The sequence below is a fragment of the Theropithecus gelada genome, chromosome 4 (genome assembly GCF_003255815.1).
Source record: "Theropithecus gelada isolate Dixy chromosome 4, Tgel_1.0, whole genome shotgun sequence".
NCBI lineage: Eukaryota > Metazoa > Chordata > Mammalia > Primates > Cercopithecidae > Theropithecus > Theropithecus gelada.
The window spans coordinates 160,858,662-160,879,791 of NC_037671.1; the positions used below are offsets into that span (position 1 = coordinate 160,858,662).

General features: G+C 37.6%; 1 protein-coding gene across 3 annotated transcripts in view; it reads left to right on the plus strand.

Moving 5' to 3' along the window:
- PDE7B (phosphodiesterase 7B) overlaps positions 1-21,130 on the plus strand; it is a 333,997-nt gene that overhangs the window by 270,268 nt on the left and 42,599 nt on the right. For all 3 annotated transcript variants that reach the window (XM_025384447.1, XM_025384446.1, XM_025384445.1), the window contains 3 exons: positions 15,028-15,179; positions 16,810-16,873; positions 19,214-19,309. In XM_025384447.1, the coding sequence (XP_025240232.1) occupies positions 15,028-15,179; positions 16,810-16,873; positions 19,214-19,309 (312 nt within the window). The remainder of the gene's footprint in view (positions 1-15,027; positions 15,180-16,809; positions 16,874-19,213; positions 19,310-21,130) is intronic.

Genomic DNA, 21,130 nt, shown 5'->3' on the forward strand with positions numbered 1-21,130 from the left:
GAAACCTGGAATAATGATAGATATTAGCAGCTCTGATTATTTTGTTGTGAGAACTCGGACCCCCCAGGCAAAATTACCAAGTGAATTAAGTTTTCCTTTGACTTTTACCCCTTCCTTACTCACACTATTGAGCTAAGCACTAGGGATTATAGGTAAGTAAGGCATAGGCCCTGTCCTCAAGGAACTAACAGTTTAGTGGGTGAGAAAGACAAGTTAATATGACAATGCAGATATGACTGAAGAACTGCTTTGCTGAACATAAGTAGGGTGGGGTTGCTTTGGGAGCCCAGCACAAAACACCAGCCACCATTGGGAAAAGACTAGGAAGACTTTCCACCCAATCACCTTCTTTCTCCTCTGTCCTTTTGTCCCACCTTCCTGCTCCCCACAAAGCCACCGCCCTATGACTTTCCTTCTGAGATAGAACCCCAAGCTTTAGACTGTTCCTTCTGCCCTCTTCCATCAGAACCTATCCATCTGACATTGCCTACCTAATTGCAAACTAATTCAAGCTAAGGCATTCATTGATTCATTAATTCTGAGTGATATTTGCATTCTGACTGGAGCTGTCCTTACACACTCTACCAATCTTTATTGAGCATATACCATGTAGGTTAATTTCAATCTTTTACCTAAAAGACTGGTGAGTGGAAGAATCAAGCCTTGAACCTCATTCTAGGCCAAGTATCCTTTTCTCAGAAATAGTTTCTTATTCCATTTCATCACAGTCTGTAGGCTCTGCCTAGCTTGGCAGCGCCTATAGCAGAGATTTCACCTACAGCAATAGGACGGTGCTAAGGTTCTTCTACGTGGAGATGAGACATATACCAGAGAGAATGGAGAAGACTGCCATTGTGATACCCTAACTTGTATTAACTGGATTGACTCTCTCTTAGCTGAAAATGCTGGATGGATTCCATTCGGCTCCTTCATTTGCAAGACATTAAGGGCTCCTTACCCACCCTCTTCCTCAAGGACTTAACTTGTGCAAGCTGACTCCCAGAACATCAAAGAGTGCAATTAACTGATAAGGTGGCAAGCTATGTCCACAGTGCCCAGGAATTTGCTCAGGTGATAGTACTCTAAAGCCCCCACATTTGGGTCCGGAGCCCCCACACCTATCACCTTGTGATGAATTTAAAGCCCCTGCACCTGGAACTGTTTGTTTTCCTGTAACCATTTGTCTTTTCAACTTTTTTGCCGGTTTTACCTCTGTAAGATTGCTTCAGCTCAATTCCCCCTCCCCTCTCTAAACCAAAGTATAAAAGAAAATCTAGCCCCTTCTTTGGGGCCGAGAGAATTTCGAGCGTTAGCCATCTCTGGGTCACTGGCTAATAAAGAACTCCCGAATTAGTCTCAAAGTGTGGCGTTTCTCTATAACTCACTTGGTTACAACACCATGGCACCATAGCTGCTCCTGAAGGTCCCAACCCCATGAGGGCACTGCTTAGTTCTCCAGCCACACTACCTGTCCACTAGAAGGGCAGCTGGAAGTCCCAGGAAAGGGCAGAGATTTCCTCCTACCATACCCCTCTCCACTCCCCACCCCAGGGCCACTGTTTTTGCCCGTTGCTGCTATGGAAGGACAGGAGTGAGCTCCCGCTCCTGACAGGAAACTCTCCAGGAGCAGAAGCTATAACTTCCTCATCTTTGCATCATCAGCACCCAGCCCAGTGTCTGAGCCAAAGTAAACCCTCAGTTAATGTTTGGAGAAGGGGATGGAAAGGAAGGGAAGAGTGAGCTGTTGAGACAATCGAAGATAGTTCTTCTCTTTGGCAATTCTAAAAGTACTTAGCTAAATTTATTCTAAAACGCTAGGTCTCTTCCACCTTCTGCTTCTCTCTGTTCCCTCCTTCAGACACAGCAATTAAACTCTTCATTCTGAGCAATCCAGTGTTAATAACCTAGGATGAGCGAAGGCAAGAGAAACCTCAGTGCCAACAGTGCACATCCCTTTTTGTGCATTTCTATGTCCCCTCACTTTCATCCCCTGCCATTTGCATCTCCACAGGTCCCACCTGAGCGGGTTTCTCTGTGGCTTTAGCAGGGTGTGTGTATATTCACATTTTTTCCAATGTAGGTGTATGTGAGCTTGTTCTCAGAGCTCTATGGTTTCCATAGTCGTAAGAATAAAAGCATTTTTCTGACTGACCACTCCATCCCTGCCATGGTGCTTTACCTCATCTGGAAGGGTGTGCAGGACCCAGTCCATTACCAGAAAGGATACAATCTCATAGAGGGCAACTCTCAAACTCATATGGGATTCAGAGGGTGGTGCCAAAAACTTCTCACATTTCTTCTCAGACTACCTTTCACTGGTACAGAGACCTCCTCCGATGGGTGCTTGAATGCCCCTTCTCTCTTGATCTCCCTTCCTCATTTCTTTTCTACTGTTCTGTCTCCTCGCCCTCTCTACCTGACCACACCCCCTACATATACATCAGGTGCCATCTTGCCTCTATGCCATGTGGAAAGAAAGGCTTCTGACTCCAAGTGTGAGGGGCAAAGTAGATCATCACTTTCTTGAGAACGGAGCACCCGCTAGACAAATAATCTTCCTTTCTCTTGCTCATATTTTTTGCCTTATATAGTATTTTAATTTCTAGGCATTTTTAAACTAAAACCTTCCTATCTTCCACAGCTGAAGCAGAAACAAAAGTAGTGAAGGGGATAAACAGCCAATCCCACCACCTTCCTCTGGGTAGTTGAGGGCAGAAACACTCACTTGAATATTCTTGTATGAGTCCGTTTTCACACTACTGATAAAGACATACCTGAGACTGGGTAATTTATAAAGAAAAAGAGCTTTAATGGACCCAGTTGTACATGGCTGGAGAGACCTCACAATCATGGTGGAAGGTGAAAGGCACGTCTTACATGGCAGCAGCAAGAAAGAAGTGAGAGCCAAGTGAAAGGGGTTCCTCTTATCAAACCATCAGCTCTCATAAGACTTATTCACGACCATGAGAACAGTATGGAGGAAATCACCCCATGATTCAATTACCTCCCACCGGGTCCCTCCCACAACATGTGGGAATTATGGGAGCTACAATTCAAGATGAGATTTGGGTGGGAACACAGCTAAACCATATCCATTCTGTATATTCAGGTACCACAGTGCCTTGCACAAAGCAAGTGTTCAAAGGATATTTATTGGTGGAGGCTTCCCAGTGTTCATCAGACTACAAAAAACAAATAGCCAATTCATTCAACTGCTTCCAGTTCGTTTGACAACTACCAAAGAATATTATATATTTCTTATAGCCATTCCTAATTAAAACATTATGCAAAATTATCAAGGTAGGTAGAGATAGTTAGAAAACACATAAAAGACATATGTGTTTTCTAGAGGGAAGGAAAGAAGAAAGAAGACAATGCCTATGGGCCATGTTAAGCAGCAAGGAAATATTATGGATTATGCCCTGACACCATGACTCTATCAATAGATGTCCCTTCAGGTTAAATTTCAGGCAACTTTAAGGCTTGGCTCCTAAGGGTTAAACACAAGGTCTGTGTGCATGCCTGTGCATCCCGGCAGGGTTTTCTTTTGAGCCGCCTGTTTGCCCAAGTACCTCCCACTCTTTCCCTTCCCCACAAGCTGCTGCTCCACTCTATGTACACACAAAAAAAATGTTTGTCTTTTCCAAAGCTGGAGACACCAACCAATGTCTGTGAATTTCTTTGTGTAATAACATAATAATCAAATCACATTAACTCAGTGTCAAGGGAGACATGTGTTTTCAATTTTAAAACCCACAAGTGATTATTTATTCCCTAATACTTCATTTGTACATTTAGTGAGAGAAATAGGAAAGTCACACACATAGAATCGCTTCCAACCTTTGCCATGAAGTTATTTCTCTAGTTGTTTTCTAGTTATTTTACAAGTTGTCTTTCAATATTAGCATTACGGTATTTCTCACTCTCTTGTTCAATGATACCAAGTTTAATTTTCAGCCTTTACAACTTTATTGATAACACTTGTATTTATGAATTACACAGTTAGAAAGAATAAGTAATGTCCTCTTATTGGTTTTGTTTTACTATACTTTTTATGTGGTAAATAAGTCATAATATGAGATCTACCATCTTAGCAAATGTTTAAGTGTATAGTACAGTCTTGTTAACTATAAGTACAATGTTGTACAACAGACCTCTAGAACTTTTTCATCTTGCGTGACTGAAACTCCATACCCCTTGAACAGTGATTTCCCCATTTCCACCTCCCCAGCTGCTAGCAACCACCATTCTACTTTCTGCATCTATGAGTTTGGCTACTTTACTACACTTTTTTTTAAAGGACCAAAATTTAAAATCTTTCGGGTGCTGATACATCATTTTGGATCACTATACCCCAGAGAAAATAGGGTCCTGTGCTAGACTGTCTTATGTCTCCACTCTTTGCCCTTTCCTGTAAAGAGCAGGATATAATGAGCAGAGCATCATCTTCAAGGTCAGAAAGACCCAGGTTCCAATCCCTACTCTGTTACTTACCCATTGCATGACTTTGGCTAAATTATTAAACCTTTCCAAACTCATTTTTTCATTTGTAAGATGTACCTATTTTAATATCAACTTCACAATACCCAATTTTATGAAAATTTATTGGATCGCAAATGTAAATTACCTAGTAGGTACTCAATATTTTGGTTCCATCACCCCAGCTACAACCTCTAGTCTCGTATGGATTGAATACATGGAATAGGAGACCCAGTGTGTTTGTGCTAGATGAAATACATCAGATATGTCTTTGGGAACTGTTCAGACACTCACGCAGGTGAACACTGCAGTAGTCATCTAAAACAATTCTTTCTTCTCTCTGAATTAGTTCAGTGTGAAAATATATAACTTTCCATGGCCTGTTAATGTCTTAATGAAACCTGCTTCCTTAAGAGTGTCCTACACCAAGAGTACAGACATGATTAGTCCTAAGGTGCCACTAAAATCCATAGACAGCCATGGGCCCTAAGAGAGAAATCTCAATGCACAGGTAAATGTCTCGAGTTCTCTGAGGAACTAAGGATATTTACATTTAAAGAGTTATATTCCAACCACATATAAAAACCACATAATTAAATCACAGAATCCACTCCAGTGAAATATAATTCAAGTAGCCTTTGTAACCTATAAAGAAAAAGGAATTAGCTTCCAATGCATTCCCTTTCTAAAGAATAAAGCATAAAGGTTTTCTTTGTGGAAGTTTTTAGAGATCAAAGTTTCTATCTAGGCCTCTACCAATGGGTAAAGTTAGTACTAATCTACCGTCTTTCTAAAGATGCACTAATAATCATTTAGGAAAATCCAACAAATTCAGAAAAGAAATAGAGGTTCAAGTTCTTCTATACAGGGGATCATCCCTGTTATCTGACGTGTTAGATGACTGAGTCTTGCCTGTTCTGGACAATTACTTCAATTCAACAATTACATGGTAGCACCTATCATGAGCCAGAAAATGTACTACAATAAACAGAACAGCAGCTTACACCTCAATAGTCATCTCATTCCTTCATTCCTTCTTTTGGTAAACACCTTTTCGGTAAGCCAGGCACGATAATAATAGATAAGACATAGTCCTAGCCTAACAGGGTTTACAGCAGCGTGCGGCATCTGCCGCACAGCAAGAGAGCTAAGTTACTGCAATACTAGGAGGAGAGCTGAATGCCTCTGACCAGGAGCCCAGGAGGAAGTACTTGAGGTGGGCTGCCGAAGGACAGATGACATTTCAACAGGTGGGGAGAATATTCAGTTGAGAAGGAATGTGGGAATCCAGATAGAAACAGAAAACTCTGGGGGACCTGGCATAAAAACAGCAAGAGCAGAGATCTGTTTATCTGTAGGGTACTTTTGGGAGATAAAAATGGAAAAGTAAGTTGGCCTCATATTGTGGAGGGCCACGAATGTCAGAATAAATAATATAAATTAAGGAGACATTGTGGGGTCCATTGAAGGACTTGGAGCAGGGGGCAGACATGTAGGAGTTGTGCCTGAGGAACAAATATGTCGGTGGTAGGTGAGATAGATTGAAAGGGATGACTAAAGGCCCTCAGAGGGGTTAATCGAATATCCTGAGACAGGGAGTAAACTAGCAGAGAGGGTGAAAGGAGAGAAGCAGTTGTAGTACGTTACGGCACACATCTGGAACTTCTGCAGTCAAATTTGACAGTCCAAACATATCTCCCAGATAAAAGACCACACTTGCTTTAAATGTGTGCTGAGAACTAGAGAGTTAATGCAGCAGTTTTTAACCTCTGGAGACTTAGAATCAACTGAAAGTTTGGTCACTTCAATTTGCTCACCACAAACTGTTGCCCTCAAAACTCTGGATTTGCTGTAACATTTCAAACTCTGAGAAGCGGAGTGTTCAATAAAACCACATTGAGCCTGGCACGTATTACTTCTTTAGGACTGAGGAAACTTGATCTGCTTCTTACTAATTCATTTAAATTTCATTCAAACTAGGATTTTGAAAAACCTTTCGATTGCCCAGAGAAGCCTTAAGAGCTTATTTTTAAAGCATTTTCTCCCCTCCTTACAAAAAGGAAACAATAGTTTTCCAACCATCCCTGAACCCCGGATGTCAGAGATTCATAACCTATTCTTTGGGATGGAGTTTATGGTAGGCAAAAAAAAAAAAAAAAATCAACTAAAAACGGCAGATTTTGCCAAAAATCCATGTGTTGCATGGTTAAGGAGACAAGCATTTGATCCTCTTGAACACCTACAAGCAATGCAGCAGGTGTGCAGACAGTCAGCTAGGAAGGAGCTCATTCTACTCCATGACTCAAACAGCCATGTTGGTTTTCCCTTCACTGTCAAGAACATAAAGGAAAAATGGCAATTGGAAAAAATAAGCATGTTAAAAAGGAGAGTGAGAGAAACAATTTCACTCTGTCTTAAAGACTTTCCTATTCCTCCCCCTCCTCCTCCCACTCAGTGGCAATGTTGAAACAAAACTCTTCTTCTAGTGACAGCCGTCAAGAAGTCGTGAGTATTTTTTGTACACAGAAGAGCTAATGACATAAGGCTTTAATACATTCTATTCAAGACCTGAGTTTCGAGAACTTAAAATAACTTTTGAGTTCCTTTAAGCTCAAACAGATTTCCCAACTTCAAATTAAATTTTAAGATGATGGTTTGTTTTATTTTGGTTTAAGTTTTTTTCTCCCTTTCTTACTTTTTTTTCCTCTTTTTGGTGGTTTTATTATTGTTGTACATGTTTTATTGTATGTGTTTTTTTTTAATATTTACAGCTGATCTTTTCTATTAAAAACTAAGCCTAGCAAATGCCCTAAATGTTAAGAAATTTAATTTTTTATCTGAATTAAATTGCTCAGAATTTCAAAGTCATTTATAATGACTTTGTCTTAAAAATAGGTCCACCCATGTGAGGAAATCTCCACACTTGATGACATTAAGGGCTGAATAATATATTTGGTTGTCATCAGTTTCTACCCATCATTTTCTGACCACTGAGAATACACACAGTAAGAAATAAACAAATATGGCTTACGACCACTGGTGATTTCCGAAAGGCTGGGGGAGACATAGTATTTTATTTTAAAAAGGTTTTCTGGAAGCTCTTTTATGAATAAATGGAACTTTAATGTCTAGAGATGCTAAACTGTGAAAGGAGTGATTTGAATACTGAAGTCATTACAACCAAGTCTAAGTTATGAAATTTGCTAAAAGCACATGAAAATGAATTGAAGTGTTTAATACATTGAAGGAAGCACTGGTCTCATCCAGAGAATGTCATCTTTAGCACCTTGTCAAAGTCCATACTGTAAGTTCTGGAAATGAGTCAATATTGTTTTCTACACACAACCTCTTTAAATAATTCTTTTAAATTTCTTAAAGTAGTCTATATAAAAATTATTTTTACAGGGTAAAGGTAACTGCATCTTAGGCTAGGTTACTTCAACCTTAAAATCCTCATGTATGCTTTCAGGAAAACTGTCATCCTAGACAACACTAACCTTCCAATTTTGCAGGGATCCTGAACCCTGAACTAGTAGAATGTGTGAAAGAGTGAAAGAGCTGTGCTGTAAATCTGCTACTTCTGCTTCAGGACACTTAAAGTCAAACTAATTACCAGTTTCTCCAGTTTTTTAAAGCTGCATATTGAAAACTAGAATTTCACCCTGATTCCTCCAGAGCTCAGCATTCTTGAACTTAGATGAGAGCACACACATCAGGAAAGTAATTTAATTCCATCAACATGTATTTCACACCTATAACTTGCAGGACTTTGTGGAAATTCAAAGAAAATTTAACAGAAATCTGGTCTCCAAAACCTTACAGCCTAATAAGAAAGTCAGATATGTGAATAAGAGTGAACTTTGCAACCATACAAGGCACAATTGTTACAGCAAAAGTCAAAAAAAGCAAAGGACAAAGAGGGTGACTATAGTCAATAATAATTGTACATTGAAAAAATAACTAAAAGAGTATAATTGGATTCTTTGTAACAGAAAGGATAAATGGTTGCAGGAATGGATACCCAATTTTCCATGATGTCATATTACATATTGCATGCCTGTATCAAAACGTCTCATGTACCCCATAAATATGTATATACCTACTATGTACCCACAAACATTAAAAATAAAACAATTATAAAAAGTGAAAATAAAATAAATAACAAAAAAAAAAGCAAAGGACAGTGGCAGTGGCAAGAGGGCCTGGACCCTAGAACTCCATTTTGAGGTTGATTCAGAAAATGATTACAAAGCTAATATGTGTAAGTTTTAGCACCTTCCACTTAACAAATTGGCTTATTGTTCAAAAAGAGCGTTTAACAATGATGTTTCTGTAAATGAAGAATTTATTCAAATTTTATCAGCAAATTTTTTACTGTTTCCATTATATGTAAGACTATTATACACTAGATACGAGGGGTCACAAAGGTTGATTAAATGGTTTCTGACTTTGGGGTGTAATAGTTGTTCACCAATAACTCTGTAGTACAAGACATACGAAAAATCCTGTAACAGTTGAATGCAGTGGTACATACTTGTAATCCCAGCTACTCTAGAGGCTGAGGAGGGAGGATTGTTTTTAGGGAAGGAGTTTGAGGTTGTAGTACACTATGATTGCACACCTGTGAATAGCCACCACACTCCAGTCTGGGCAGCATAGCAAGACTGTCACTTAAAAAAAAATTCCTGTAAAAGGAAGATAAACAAAGACTATGAATAGTCACTAACCAAGCAAGAAATTTTATTAGAATAATTACTAGCTCAATAATTATCAAAGTAGGGCTTAATAACACATTATTAAGAGGTTCAGTTGGACTGATGCTCAAAAGTGCTAATATTAGGTTTATGGAGTTGGATCTCCATGGGTGCTTACAGTCAGCTCTGCTCACTTAAACACAAAGGCTTTCTTTGTTCTCAGTATCACCTGAGCTACTTCTGCACCAATTACTCACTACTGGACTTCTGGAAACAGTTGACATAGACCTATTTCAGGAAACCAGGTATACAGTTGACAGAAACAGCCTCATAATATGGATATATTTACAGCTTTCTTAAATCTCAGATATTTATTCTAGGTTTAAAGTTTCTCCTGGTACCAAAATTAATCAGCCCCTATACAGAATATTCCATAGAGAAGGTACTCAAAAATGAAAATAATTTTTATTAACATATTTTTGCATTTGAGCCAACCCCAACTTGTAAAATTTAAAAATTACTGTACTGGCAGTGCCAATACAAACTTTGTATTCCTAAAATTAGCACCAAAGTAGTGCAAAAATGTGTTAATATGTAGATATTTGTGATATTTACAAAAGAAAAGTGAACAGAAATTGAATTTCCCAGTTCGGGTCAATGCTCACATAGATTAGGCAATGAAACATTCTGGAACACCTTTTTATAACTATTCCAAATAAGAATTTGGAAACCATAAAACAATAAAATCCAAACAAAGGTGCATTAGGATAACTGTAAATGCCTTTAAGTAATGATTTGTAACATTGTATAAGGGTCTTAAATAAACCTAGCATTTTATTACCAGGCACATTCTTAACATTCCCCAGATTTTTACAAGAGGAATTTAACTGAGCTATCTGTAACATTTAGCTTAGCTAATCATTTACGTTTCTACCCAGAAATACATACGAAATACATTATCATATCATATCAAATACATATCAATACATTATCAAAGTAAATATGGTAGCTATGCACTGGGAGTCCTTTTGGAAACAAATATATCAGATCTTTATCAAAAATTGATTAACACATTTAAATACTTCGAAAAGCAGGACCTTGTACTATTATACAGAAGGTGTTTTATTCAGATTGTTATATGAATTTTTTTCTCCCATCTTCAGCTTCTTATATCTTCGTTTTTCATTATCTCACAAAACACAAATTCTTCCCTAAATGACACTCGATTGATAAGTTATTAATGTTAGTTTAAATAAACTTATTTTTCTTGGATTGTTGCACGTTCTTCCCCTTTAGAAAGCTACGTTGAGGATTTTTTTTTCCCGGTTAGCTTTATGTATGTCCTCAAATAAGAAAATTAAGTGCTATTGTTTTCACAAATGGCTATGTAGCATTGCTTCTGAATCATTTGCTTGTTAATTAAAGGATAACCCAGATAGAAGTTAAATGGAGTAGTCATGGCCTGCCTTGGTATTTTAGAAAATATTGGCCACCAGTTAACACTGCAACTTATCAGATATCTACCTGCCCAACTGAGACGGTAGGTTTGAAAGTATACAAATAAAGAATATACATCATGATGAACAATTCATTCAAAAACTTTGAACAATTTTATGGGGAAAGACATTGTATGCTACATTTTTTAACCTACAAGGCATCATAAAAAATTAACTATGAAAAGATTTGTTGGCTGGCTTTATTTAATTACTGGGTTTTTTTTAACGCCATCTGAGCTTATGTTTCAAAGACTGGCCCAGTATGGTAGCTCATGCTTATAATCCCAGCATTTATGGTAGGCCTAGGCAGGAGGATCACTTAAGCCCAGGATCACCAGCCCTGGCAACACAGTGATACCCCCATCTCTATTCTATTTTTTTAATTTGGAAAAAAAAAAAATGCAAGACAGGCTAGACTAGAGTGAGAGGAATGAGGCACTAGCCTTACTTAAAATTTAGGGGAATACCAAATAACACAGTGATCAAGATGTATCATATCTTAATGCAATCTTTTTAAAAATCAAAATTAAAACCAAAAACAGTCATGAGAAACAATATAACAAAAATTTAAACAAAGATCCAAAGAGGTCCGCATTCTGTCATGTTGCCGAACTAATATTACTATTATTCGTTTGACTCTAGGTGAAAGAAATAGGTAAGGAATCTTGCTGTTTTCTTCTTCGTTATAAAGATAAAAACAGATCTAAACTTAATATCTCCAGCTCATGGCATCATTAGTTTAGTGATATTTTAGTCAAAATTAGTGAATAGTAACCATTATTTCCTACCATCTACACTTACAATATGTCACTTAATTTCAAGGTCATTATCTTAACTATGAATCTTCCTAAAGTACTTGGAAAACTAAAGGGAAGTTTAAGAAGTAATCCATTTCAATTTGCTATGTTTGTGGCATATTTCCATCATTCAGGGTTATTTTACTTGCTTCTGAGTTTATTATATAAATATAGATACACCCCCAGCTACATAAGACATTTTCTTTTAGTATTTTGGGATGGGGGAATTTTTCTAGAATACGAAAAAAAGGAAAATATCATCTATAGATATTTTCTTTTAGATTTTCCTTATACATAACATAGGAATAATTTATTTATTGAATAATTGATTTCATTCTATATAGAGCTATCACTACATTTCTTTACTTTCTTATGTAGCAAAACTCCTTAAAAGAGTGGTCTACACTTGATATTGTTTCAAACTTCTTCACATTGTTTCTCTTCTTAAACTTTTTATCATAAAATAACTTCAATTTATCAAAAATCTGCAAGAATACTCATATACTGTTTCTCCATATGCACCATTTGTTATATTTTGCAATCTTTGCCTTGCTGCAATACATTTTTTTCTTAACACTTTATTGTACATATGCCACTTTATCACTAAATACTTCAGCATGTATTTTCTAACAATGAAAGCATTCTTTTGTAACCACACTTCAATTATCATTCAAATAATATGTTTGGGGTATTTCTGGGCAATCACTGTGATGTCAACACTCAAGTTTTAAAAGGCACATGTGAAATGAGTATTAAAATATTTATAAATATGAATGTCTCATGCATAAATCTGTATCCAAAATTATCCTAATAATGTCATTTATGAAATTTTTTTCTGATACAGAATCCAGTTAAGGGTCATGCATTGCATTTAGTGCACTGTCTCTAGTATTCTTTATTATGAAACAATACCTAAAGCTGTCTTTGTCTTTCATGATATCGACATTTTTTAAGAGCGCACAGGCTGATTGTTTTGTGGAGTGTCCTTCAACAATTTTGTCTAATGTTTCCTCTTTATTAGAATCAGATGTGCAATTGGGGCAGGAACACAATATGTGTGAGGTTGTATCCTCAGTGCATTACATTAAGAAGAGCATGATGTCAGTTTCTGGTGGCATTAACTTGGATTACTTAGGAAAGATGATGCCCCCTCCACATTTTTCCACTAAAAAACTATCCATGTTTTTCTTCTCCAATATTAATAAGTCTTCTGTGGGTAAATGCTTTGATATTGGGTAATTACCCCATTGCTTTTTTAACTTTTCACTTAATAATTTTAGTATCCGTTAATGATTCTGGCCTGAATCAGTCATCACCATATTGGCTGCAAAATGGTAATTTTCCAACTATTATTTCTTCTACATTTATCAGTTGGCACATTCTACAAAGAAGAGATTTCACTTCTTCTTATTTACTTACTTACCTTATCACCAGTATGAACTCATTGGTTCTTACTTCAGCCAATGGTTTATAATCCATTCTTTTGTTATTCATTTTGAGGCTCAGATTTCCCATATTTTCTCAGACCCCTTGATGTTGTCACTTCTGTCATTTTTAAATGATTCCATCATTTTTTTAGTTCCCTCTTATTTTCTAGTATAACAAGATGCTACAGTTCATCTGGTACATTTTCCATCCCTGCCCTAGAACTGGCCATTTCACCAAGATAAATCTGGTGAAAAAGTCATATTTTAAAACCACAGTCTGGGTGCTAGGTGTGCTCATTGCTACCAGAGTGTTGCTGCTTCTAGGCATACAATAAAATGTGCTCAAGTACTGTGCATAGTTCATGGCCAACTCTGTCTTCAAGGTACCTGACCCATTAGCAGCATTTAATTTTGATGATCACATCTTCCTACTGGCAATACAATCTTCATGAAGCTTCTAGGAAATGATATTCTCTTGGCTTTTCTCTGTCCTCATGGGATACTCCTTCCCAGTCCTCTTTAATTTGCCCTACTTTTCTCTAAACCCATCTAAAGTCAAGGTAGAGTCTATAATTCAGACTTTGATCCTTTTCTCGTCCGTATCTATACTTACTCCCTAGGTAATCTCATCTGACAACTCTCAAGTTTTTATCTCAAGTCCAGTCTTCTCCCTCAAACTCTGGATTTTATATCCATTTATTTCTACTTAGCATCCTCACCTGCATCTCTGATAGATGTCTAGATACAACATGTGTAAAATCGAACCACTCCAGACCTGGTCCACCTATAGGTTGCCCTTGAATTATGCCTTTGCATGCATAATGCAGCCTAAATAACAAACTGAATTTGGTCAGTCACTGCCATCAGGGAGCACCATTGTTTCCTCTGCCTCTGCCATCTGTTGTGATTTTTGAGTTCCATAGAGGAAAGGGGGAGATAGGGGAAGGCAGGACAGAAGCCAAAATTACTTTACATATGAGCCATACATTTCCTACTAGACTGTTAAATTGACTCTACATTCAAAATTGGCAGCAGATGTCACTACTGTGGCCCTAGAGTGATTCATATAATTTCAGCTGAGATAAGAAATATCTTGACAGACATTCAAATAATGTGTTTGGGGTATTTCTGGACAATCACTGTGATGTCAACACTCAAGTTTTGAAAGGCACATGTGAAATGAGTATTAAAATATCTCTACTGGTAAGATTAGATTTTTATGGCAACCAGTAAGAGAGAATACACCATTAGAAAGTAAACACTCTCTGCTTCTTGTCAGGGGCATCCAGGTTACTTTTTGTGCTAAGATTATTGGTTCCTTTGCCAGTGATGTTCCTGGGATATTAGGAACCATTTCCTCACATGTAAACTGGTATATTCACAACCCTTCTAATTCAGGTGGAAAACATCATACAAGTGAGAGTGTGGGATGAGAACTTGGTCTAAATGTTTGAGTCTCAGTTCCACTATAGTAGAAAAAGAATAACTGCTCATTTCAAATGCATGCAGAACTGTGTGAATTTCACTTAGCATACCAGCATCATTAACAAGAAAATGAAATTCTTAATTCATATATTTCATGGTCTTCCAAAATTACATTCTGAAACACCTTGACATTTTAGTAAATGTAATGCATAAGAAATATAGTTAGGTCGGGTGCAGTGACTCTCTTCTATAATCCCAGCACTTTGGGAGGCCAAGGTGGGTGAATAGCTTGAGCTCAGGAGTTCAAGACGAGCCTGGGCAACATGGCGAAAACTTGTCTCTACAAAAAATGTAAAAATTAGCTAGGCATGGTGGTACATGCCTGTAGTCCCATCTACTCGGGAGGCTAAGGTGGGAGGATCGCTTGAGCCCAGGAGTCAGAGGTTGAAGTGAGCCAAGATTGCACCACTGCACTCCAAACTGGATGACAGTGTGAGACCCTGACTCAAAAAATAAGTAAAAAATTTAAAAAATATATCAGGTGTGTTCATGAAGCATTTCAAATGTAGAATTCAATAGACTATATTTTTAAAAGTATAGAAAGCATCCTCTAAATTTCTCTCCTTTTAATACATTATATTTTTACAGAGTGGAGAAAGTTGGCTCTCTTTTAAATATATAAATTTCTTGACTTGATGACTTTCCACAGATACAACATACTCAGGGGAGATTGGCACCAAGAAAAAGGTGAAAAGACTATTAAGCTTTCAAAGATACTTCCATGCATCAAGGCTGCTTCGTGGAATTATACCACAAGCCCCTCTCCACCTGCTGGATGAAGACTACCTTGGACAAGCAAGGGTAAGCTGACTGCCCCTGTCTCCTCACAGCAGGCCAGCGGCCAACAGTATGTGCCTCAGCCGATAGCACTGGTGTTGGAGTCCTACTCTGCCTCTTGAGGAGCTCTGTGACCCTGAGCTCATTATTCCATACATCTGGACTTATTCCTCTAATAGCAAATGAAATTAACAGAAACATCCCCCTTATGAGGTGCACGAAGTATAAACCATGTTTATATGCTTAATATACCCATGCCTAACTAGCCATTTTCATTTTTGTAAAGGTACGAAATATATTTGCATGATACTAAGTAAAGCAAAATTTTGGACTGGCAGATTACTAATGAAAGAATAACTAAAGTTTTTAATTTATTAAATTAGCGCATTGTAATAGCTACACTAAAAATAACCCAATCATTATCAACTCTTAATTCTACTTTAGGCTATTGATGCACTGCATTTTCCCTTTCATAATTTTTAATTCATTTGAATAAATCTTAATAACTCTACAATTACTTTTGTAATACATTGATCTGACTGAGGGTGGAAATTAATGTGTGACAATCTGCAAAAAGTGTTCAGGTTGTGTCTACCCCAAACTGCCAAAGGAATTTAAATTTCAGCAATAAATGCCCCAGTTTAAACAGAAGTCAAAGATAGATTTTATAGCTTGCATGCTAAGTGATATTATACTATTTATATACTATTATGAAATATATACCACTGGCAAAGCCCAGTGCCTCATGCCTGTAAATCCCAGTACTTTGAGAGGGCAAGGCAGGAGGATTGCTTAAGCTCGGGAGGTTAAGGCTTCAGTGAGGTATGATGATACTACTGTACTCCAGCCTGGGGGACAGAGTGAGACCAGGTCTCAAAAAGAAAGAAAAAGAAAGAAAAGAAAGAAAAAGAAAAGAAATAAAAGAAAGAAAGAAGGAAGGAAGGAAAAAAGAAAAGAAAAGAAAAAAGAAAAGAGAGAGAAGAGGAAGGGAGGGAGGGAAGGAGGAAGCAAGGAAGGAAGGAAGGAAGGCAGGCAGGCAGGCAGGCAGGCAGGCAGGCAACTAATATGTGCCATGAGCAAATGAACAGCAAGTAATGTCAAAAGAGCTAATTCCCAATATTAGGCCTCCAAAAGGATAAAAAAAATCATTCCTAACAACTTAAGGTCTGATATTGGGCAATTTTTGAATGTTTGCTTGTTTGTTTGCTTATGAGAGGAGAACAAGTCTAAGCTTCCCCAGCCCTGGAATATCACTGACAGAGCACTCTTGGTGGTGTCTCTCCTCTAAGCAGCCACCTTTCAAGAAAGGTGGTGTGAGATGTGGAAAGGACAGAGGGCTGGAAGTCCAGCTATCAGAGGCCAAGTCCTGGGGCTGCCTTCAATATTGTGTGAGTTAGGTAAAAGTCTCACACAATCTAAACCTCAAAAATAACCTAATATCCCTTCATTTTTCTGATGTGTTGTGAGGGTATTTTTGTGTCACGCTGGGGCATTTGGATTTTATTGTAGGACATAGGAAAAACATTCAATTGTACTAAATGATATTATGCGAGGATTTTCAACTTTTTAATTGTTTAATCCACTGTATCTCAAAGTAAATGTTTGAGTCTCCAATGTGATTCATTTGCGTGCTGTTTGTTGTTTGCCTTTTCAGCATATGCTCTCCAAAGTGGGAATGTGGGATTTTGACATTTTCTTGTTTGATCGCTTGACAAATGGTAAGTTACCCAAAAGAATTCTCACTAAAATATATACCATAAAATGGGATTAATTTCATGAAAAACAAAATTTATTTTTAAACATTGCTATTCGTTTTTCCTTCTTTCCCCATTTTCATAAATCTACAGCTACTGAAGAAGGAGCTGGGTAAGGGAAAATCAACTCAAATGAAGAATAAGGACTGAATTTGACCTTAGAATCTTTTTTTTTTTTTTTTTTTTTTTTTTTTTTTGAGACGGAGGCTCGCTCTGTCGCCCAGGCTGGAGTGCAGTGGCCGGATCTCAGCTCACTGCAAGCTCCGCCTCCCGGGTTCCCGCCATTCTCCTGCCTCAGCCTCCCGAGTAGCTGGGACTACAGGCGCCCACAACCGCGCCCGGCTAATTTTTTGTATTTTTAGTAGAGACGAGGTTTCACCGTGGTCTCGATCTCCTGACCTTGTGATCCGCCCGCCTCGGCCTCCCAAAGTGCTGGGATTACAGGCGTGAGCCACCGCGCCCGGCCTTAGAATCTTAAGACAGTTTCCTTGTGACCTTGATCATCCCAAAGGAATTTAGAAACCACAGATTAGATTCTTTTCTTGCAGAATATTTTGGCCACATCCAAAAGTAGGGAGTTCATTGTTAGTTGATGAAAACTAGAAACAAAAGTATATCTGATCAGCCCTGACTTTTACTGGGCAGGGTGCTTGTGCAGTTTTATTAAGTGAGCTAAGTCTGCCCTGTTGTGGGTATTGCTCAAATATGTTTGACATCATCAGAAGAAAACAATTGCTGAGGAAAGACTATAAAAGCTTAGGCTGCAGCCAAAGGGAAAAGTAAACATCCTCATTGGTGTCACTTCTTAAGTTTTTGTACCTATAAAGACCTTCCTTAAGAAAATAATAAAAAATCTATTATATTTTTATCTGGCCATTAAACAAAGGCTGATGACTTTGAGGGCCAATGAAAAACACCACATTTAATGCTGATGTTGATAGGCCTCATCATTTGCTAGACTTGTGCTTAAAGTCATTATATATGGTTTTCTCATCATTCTATTACTTGGCAAACAATATGCAGTTGAGAGAAATATAGCCTAAGACCATGAAATGGACCTTTACACTGTGGAAAGCAAACTAGATCACAAAGAGATGAATCCCATAATTTTGCATGTCATTTTGCTCAAATCAACTGAGAAATGGGTACTGGTAAACTAAGTTACCTGTGAACAAAAGAACTTGTTAAATGGTGTTTGTTTGAAAGAGAATATCATCATGACTCTTATAGACATATGAAATGACCACATGTCAGAGATTTTCAACTCAATTAGAGAGCCAGTAAGATGCTACAACTGGTTCAAAGGAGAAGTCAAAGAGCCTCACGTGTATATGAAGTATATACCACACATATCTAAGAAATGCTGAAATTGATTTATAAGTAGGTACAAAATCGAGAGGGGGAAATAAATTGTATTTCCACCTAACAGATTTCATTTCCCATATGTTTTCTTCCAGAGTTTCAGGTCTTATGTATAAGTCTTAAATTCATTTAGTGTTGATTTTTGTATACAGTGAAAGATGAGGGTCTAATTTCATTCTTCTGCATGTGGATATCCAGCTTTCCCAGCAGCATTTATTGAAGAGACTGTCCTTTCCCCAATGTGTTTTTGGTGCCTTTGTCAAACATTAGTTGGCTGCAGAAGCATGAATTTATTTCTGGGTTCTCTGTTCTGTTCCATTGGCTTCATTGTCTCTGCTTTTAAAATTCAAAATCATTATTCCTAAATAAAAAATATTTCTTGAATGCTTACAAGTCATTACAGCTTCAATTTTGCATCTCTGCTGACTTGAATTCTAAAATAGCTCATAGTCAGATCTCCTCTTGAGTGATTTTCCATAGGAAGAAGAATAGGCTATGATTATTAAGCAATATGGTAGTTTAGATACACCTGTAAATGGAATCGTCAATTGGAAGTGACTTACGGAATATTTCAAGTGGCCATAAGCTGTGTCTTTAAAAAAAATACACATGTACACGTGTATTTGTGTGTGTGTGTGTGTGCGTGCGTGTGTGTGTGTGTATGTATCCCCGACACCCCAATAGGCAGATTCCTTCTAACTCTTAATGTCTTCATTGCCTTTGGTGAAGGGAGAAGGTCTGAGCTAATTTTACTTGTACAATAAGAAAAAACCTAGGATCAGATCATAGTAATAATATGCTCTATACTTGAATAATTTCACATCCAAAGGGAAAAAAATTCTATCAAAGAAACTTTATTACAGAGATTTTGGATCTTATTGTCAATCTTGATATTTTAGTGATGGTCAAAATGAGTTAAAGTAAGTGACTGTTTTCCTACAGGAAACAGCCTGGTAACACTGCTGTGCCACCTCTTCAATTCCCATGGACTTATTCACCATTTCAAGTTAGATATGGTGACCTTACACCGATTTTTAGGTAAGTCCTTGTTTTCACATTTTTAGCCCCATTCTCTTGAATAATGGCAATGCATAATACTCTTTAACATAAAGTGGTAAGAACCATAGGACGATAGATGAAGACCTCCAACTAATCTTAAATGATCTCATCTTACTTTTAAAACATGGCTTGTTCATCCTAAATCATTTAAAAAGTGTTTGATCACAAACAACTTGGGGGTTAGGGGTGCTGACCCCCTGTGTAGTCAAAAATCTGTATATAGCTTTTGACTAGAAGCCTTACCAATAACCAACAGTTAATTAACACATACTTTGTATGTTCTATGTATTATTTACTGTATTCTTACAATAAAGTAAGGTAGAGAAAAGAAAATGTTATTTTAAAAATTACGGGGAATCCCAGCACTTTGGGAGGAGAGCAGATCACAAGGTCAGGAGTTCGAGACCAGCCTGGCCAGCATAGTGAAACTTTGTCTCTACTAAAAATACAAAAAAAAAAAATTTAGCCAGGCTCAGTGGCAGGTGCCTGTAATCCCAGCTACTTGGGAGGCTGAGGCAGGGAGAATCGCTTGAACCCGGGAGGTGGAGGTTGCAGTGAGCCGAGATCGTGCCACTGCACTCTAGCCTGAGTGACAGAGCAAGACTCTGTCTTAAAAATAAATAAATAAATAAATAAATAAATAAATAACAAGGAAGAGAAAATGTATTTACTATTCATCAAGTGGATGTGGATCATCATAAAGCTCTTCATCCTCATCATCTTCATGCTGAGTAGGCAGAGGAAGAAGAGGAAGAGGAGTGGTTGGTCTTGTTGTCTCAGGGGTGGCAGAGGCAGAAAAATCTGAGTACAAGTGGACTCACGTGGTTTAAACCCATGTTCTCAAGGGTCAAGTGTAGTTATGTTTATAATAAATTATATGTAAAGAAAACCATCAGGAACATACAATTTTCAAAGAAGATACTTGTCTGCTGACATATTAACAAACCTCCAGCAGCATGTGCCTCAAATAATTCTAATCAGGACATGAGTTATTGAAAATTTTCAATAGGCTTTTTAAAAAATAATAATAACTACCATTTGTGTAGTGCCCACGATGAGCAGAGTACTTTTGGCAAGTTATTTCTAACCATTTAAACAAATCTGCAAGTAGGATGTTATTATCACCATTTGTCCCATAGTTTAGAAGAGGTACAAAGAGGCTTCATTACTTGCCCAAGGCCAACAGCTAGTAAGTGGCAGAATATGAGTCCAAGCCTAGCTCTGTTGACTTGGGAGTCCACCATCTTTCCACTCAACTCCATCATTACTCTGTATCAAAAGGCAGCCTCAGTTCTTATTTAAATTTGTGTGTATTCTTATTTATCGGCAAGTGAATTTTTCAGGGCACATTTCTAATCACCAAATGACTTTCCTCCGCCATTTAGCATGTTTCTGGCTTCTTTTTGACTTGCCACATGGCTGTACTTTGATTTTGGAAGCTGACTTAATGCCATCAGAAGAAAATAACAGGCGTGACAATAATAACGGGAGCCACACCCAGGTTTCTATGGTGCTTACATCTGCTGGAAGCTCTTCCAAGGACTTGCATATATTAGTAAACACATTTAATTCTTATTCCACTTTGAGCTCAGAGTTATTGCTATCCCCATTTTACAAAGGAGGAAACTGGGGGAACTTGCAGCTAAGTAACTTGCCCAATACAGACATTAAAATGATAGAGGATTTAAATATAATTGTAAAATATACCTGCTGAATATAAGGTATGTGCAACGCAACAGAAATATTTGAAACCAGTCACAACGTGGCTCATTTCCAGAAATCCAAATAACCTCAAGCTGA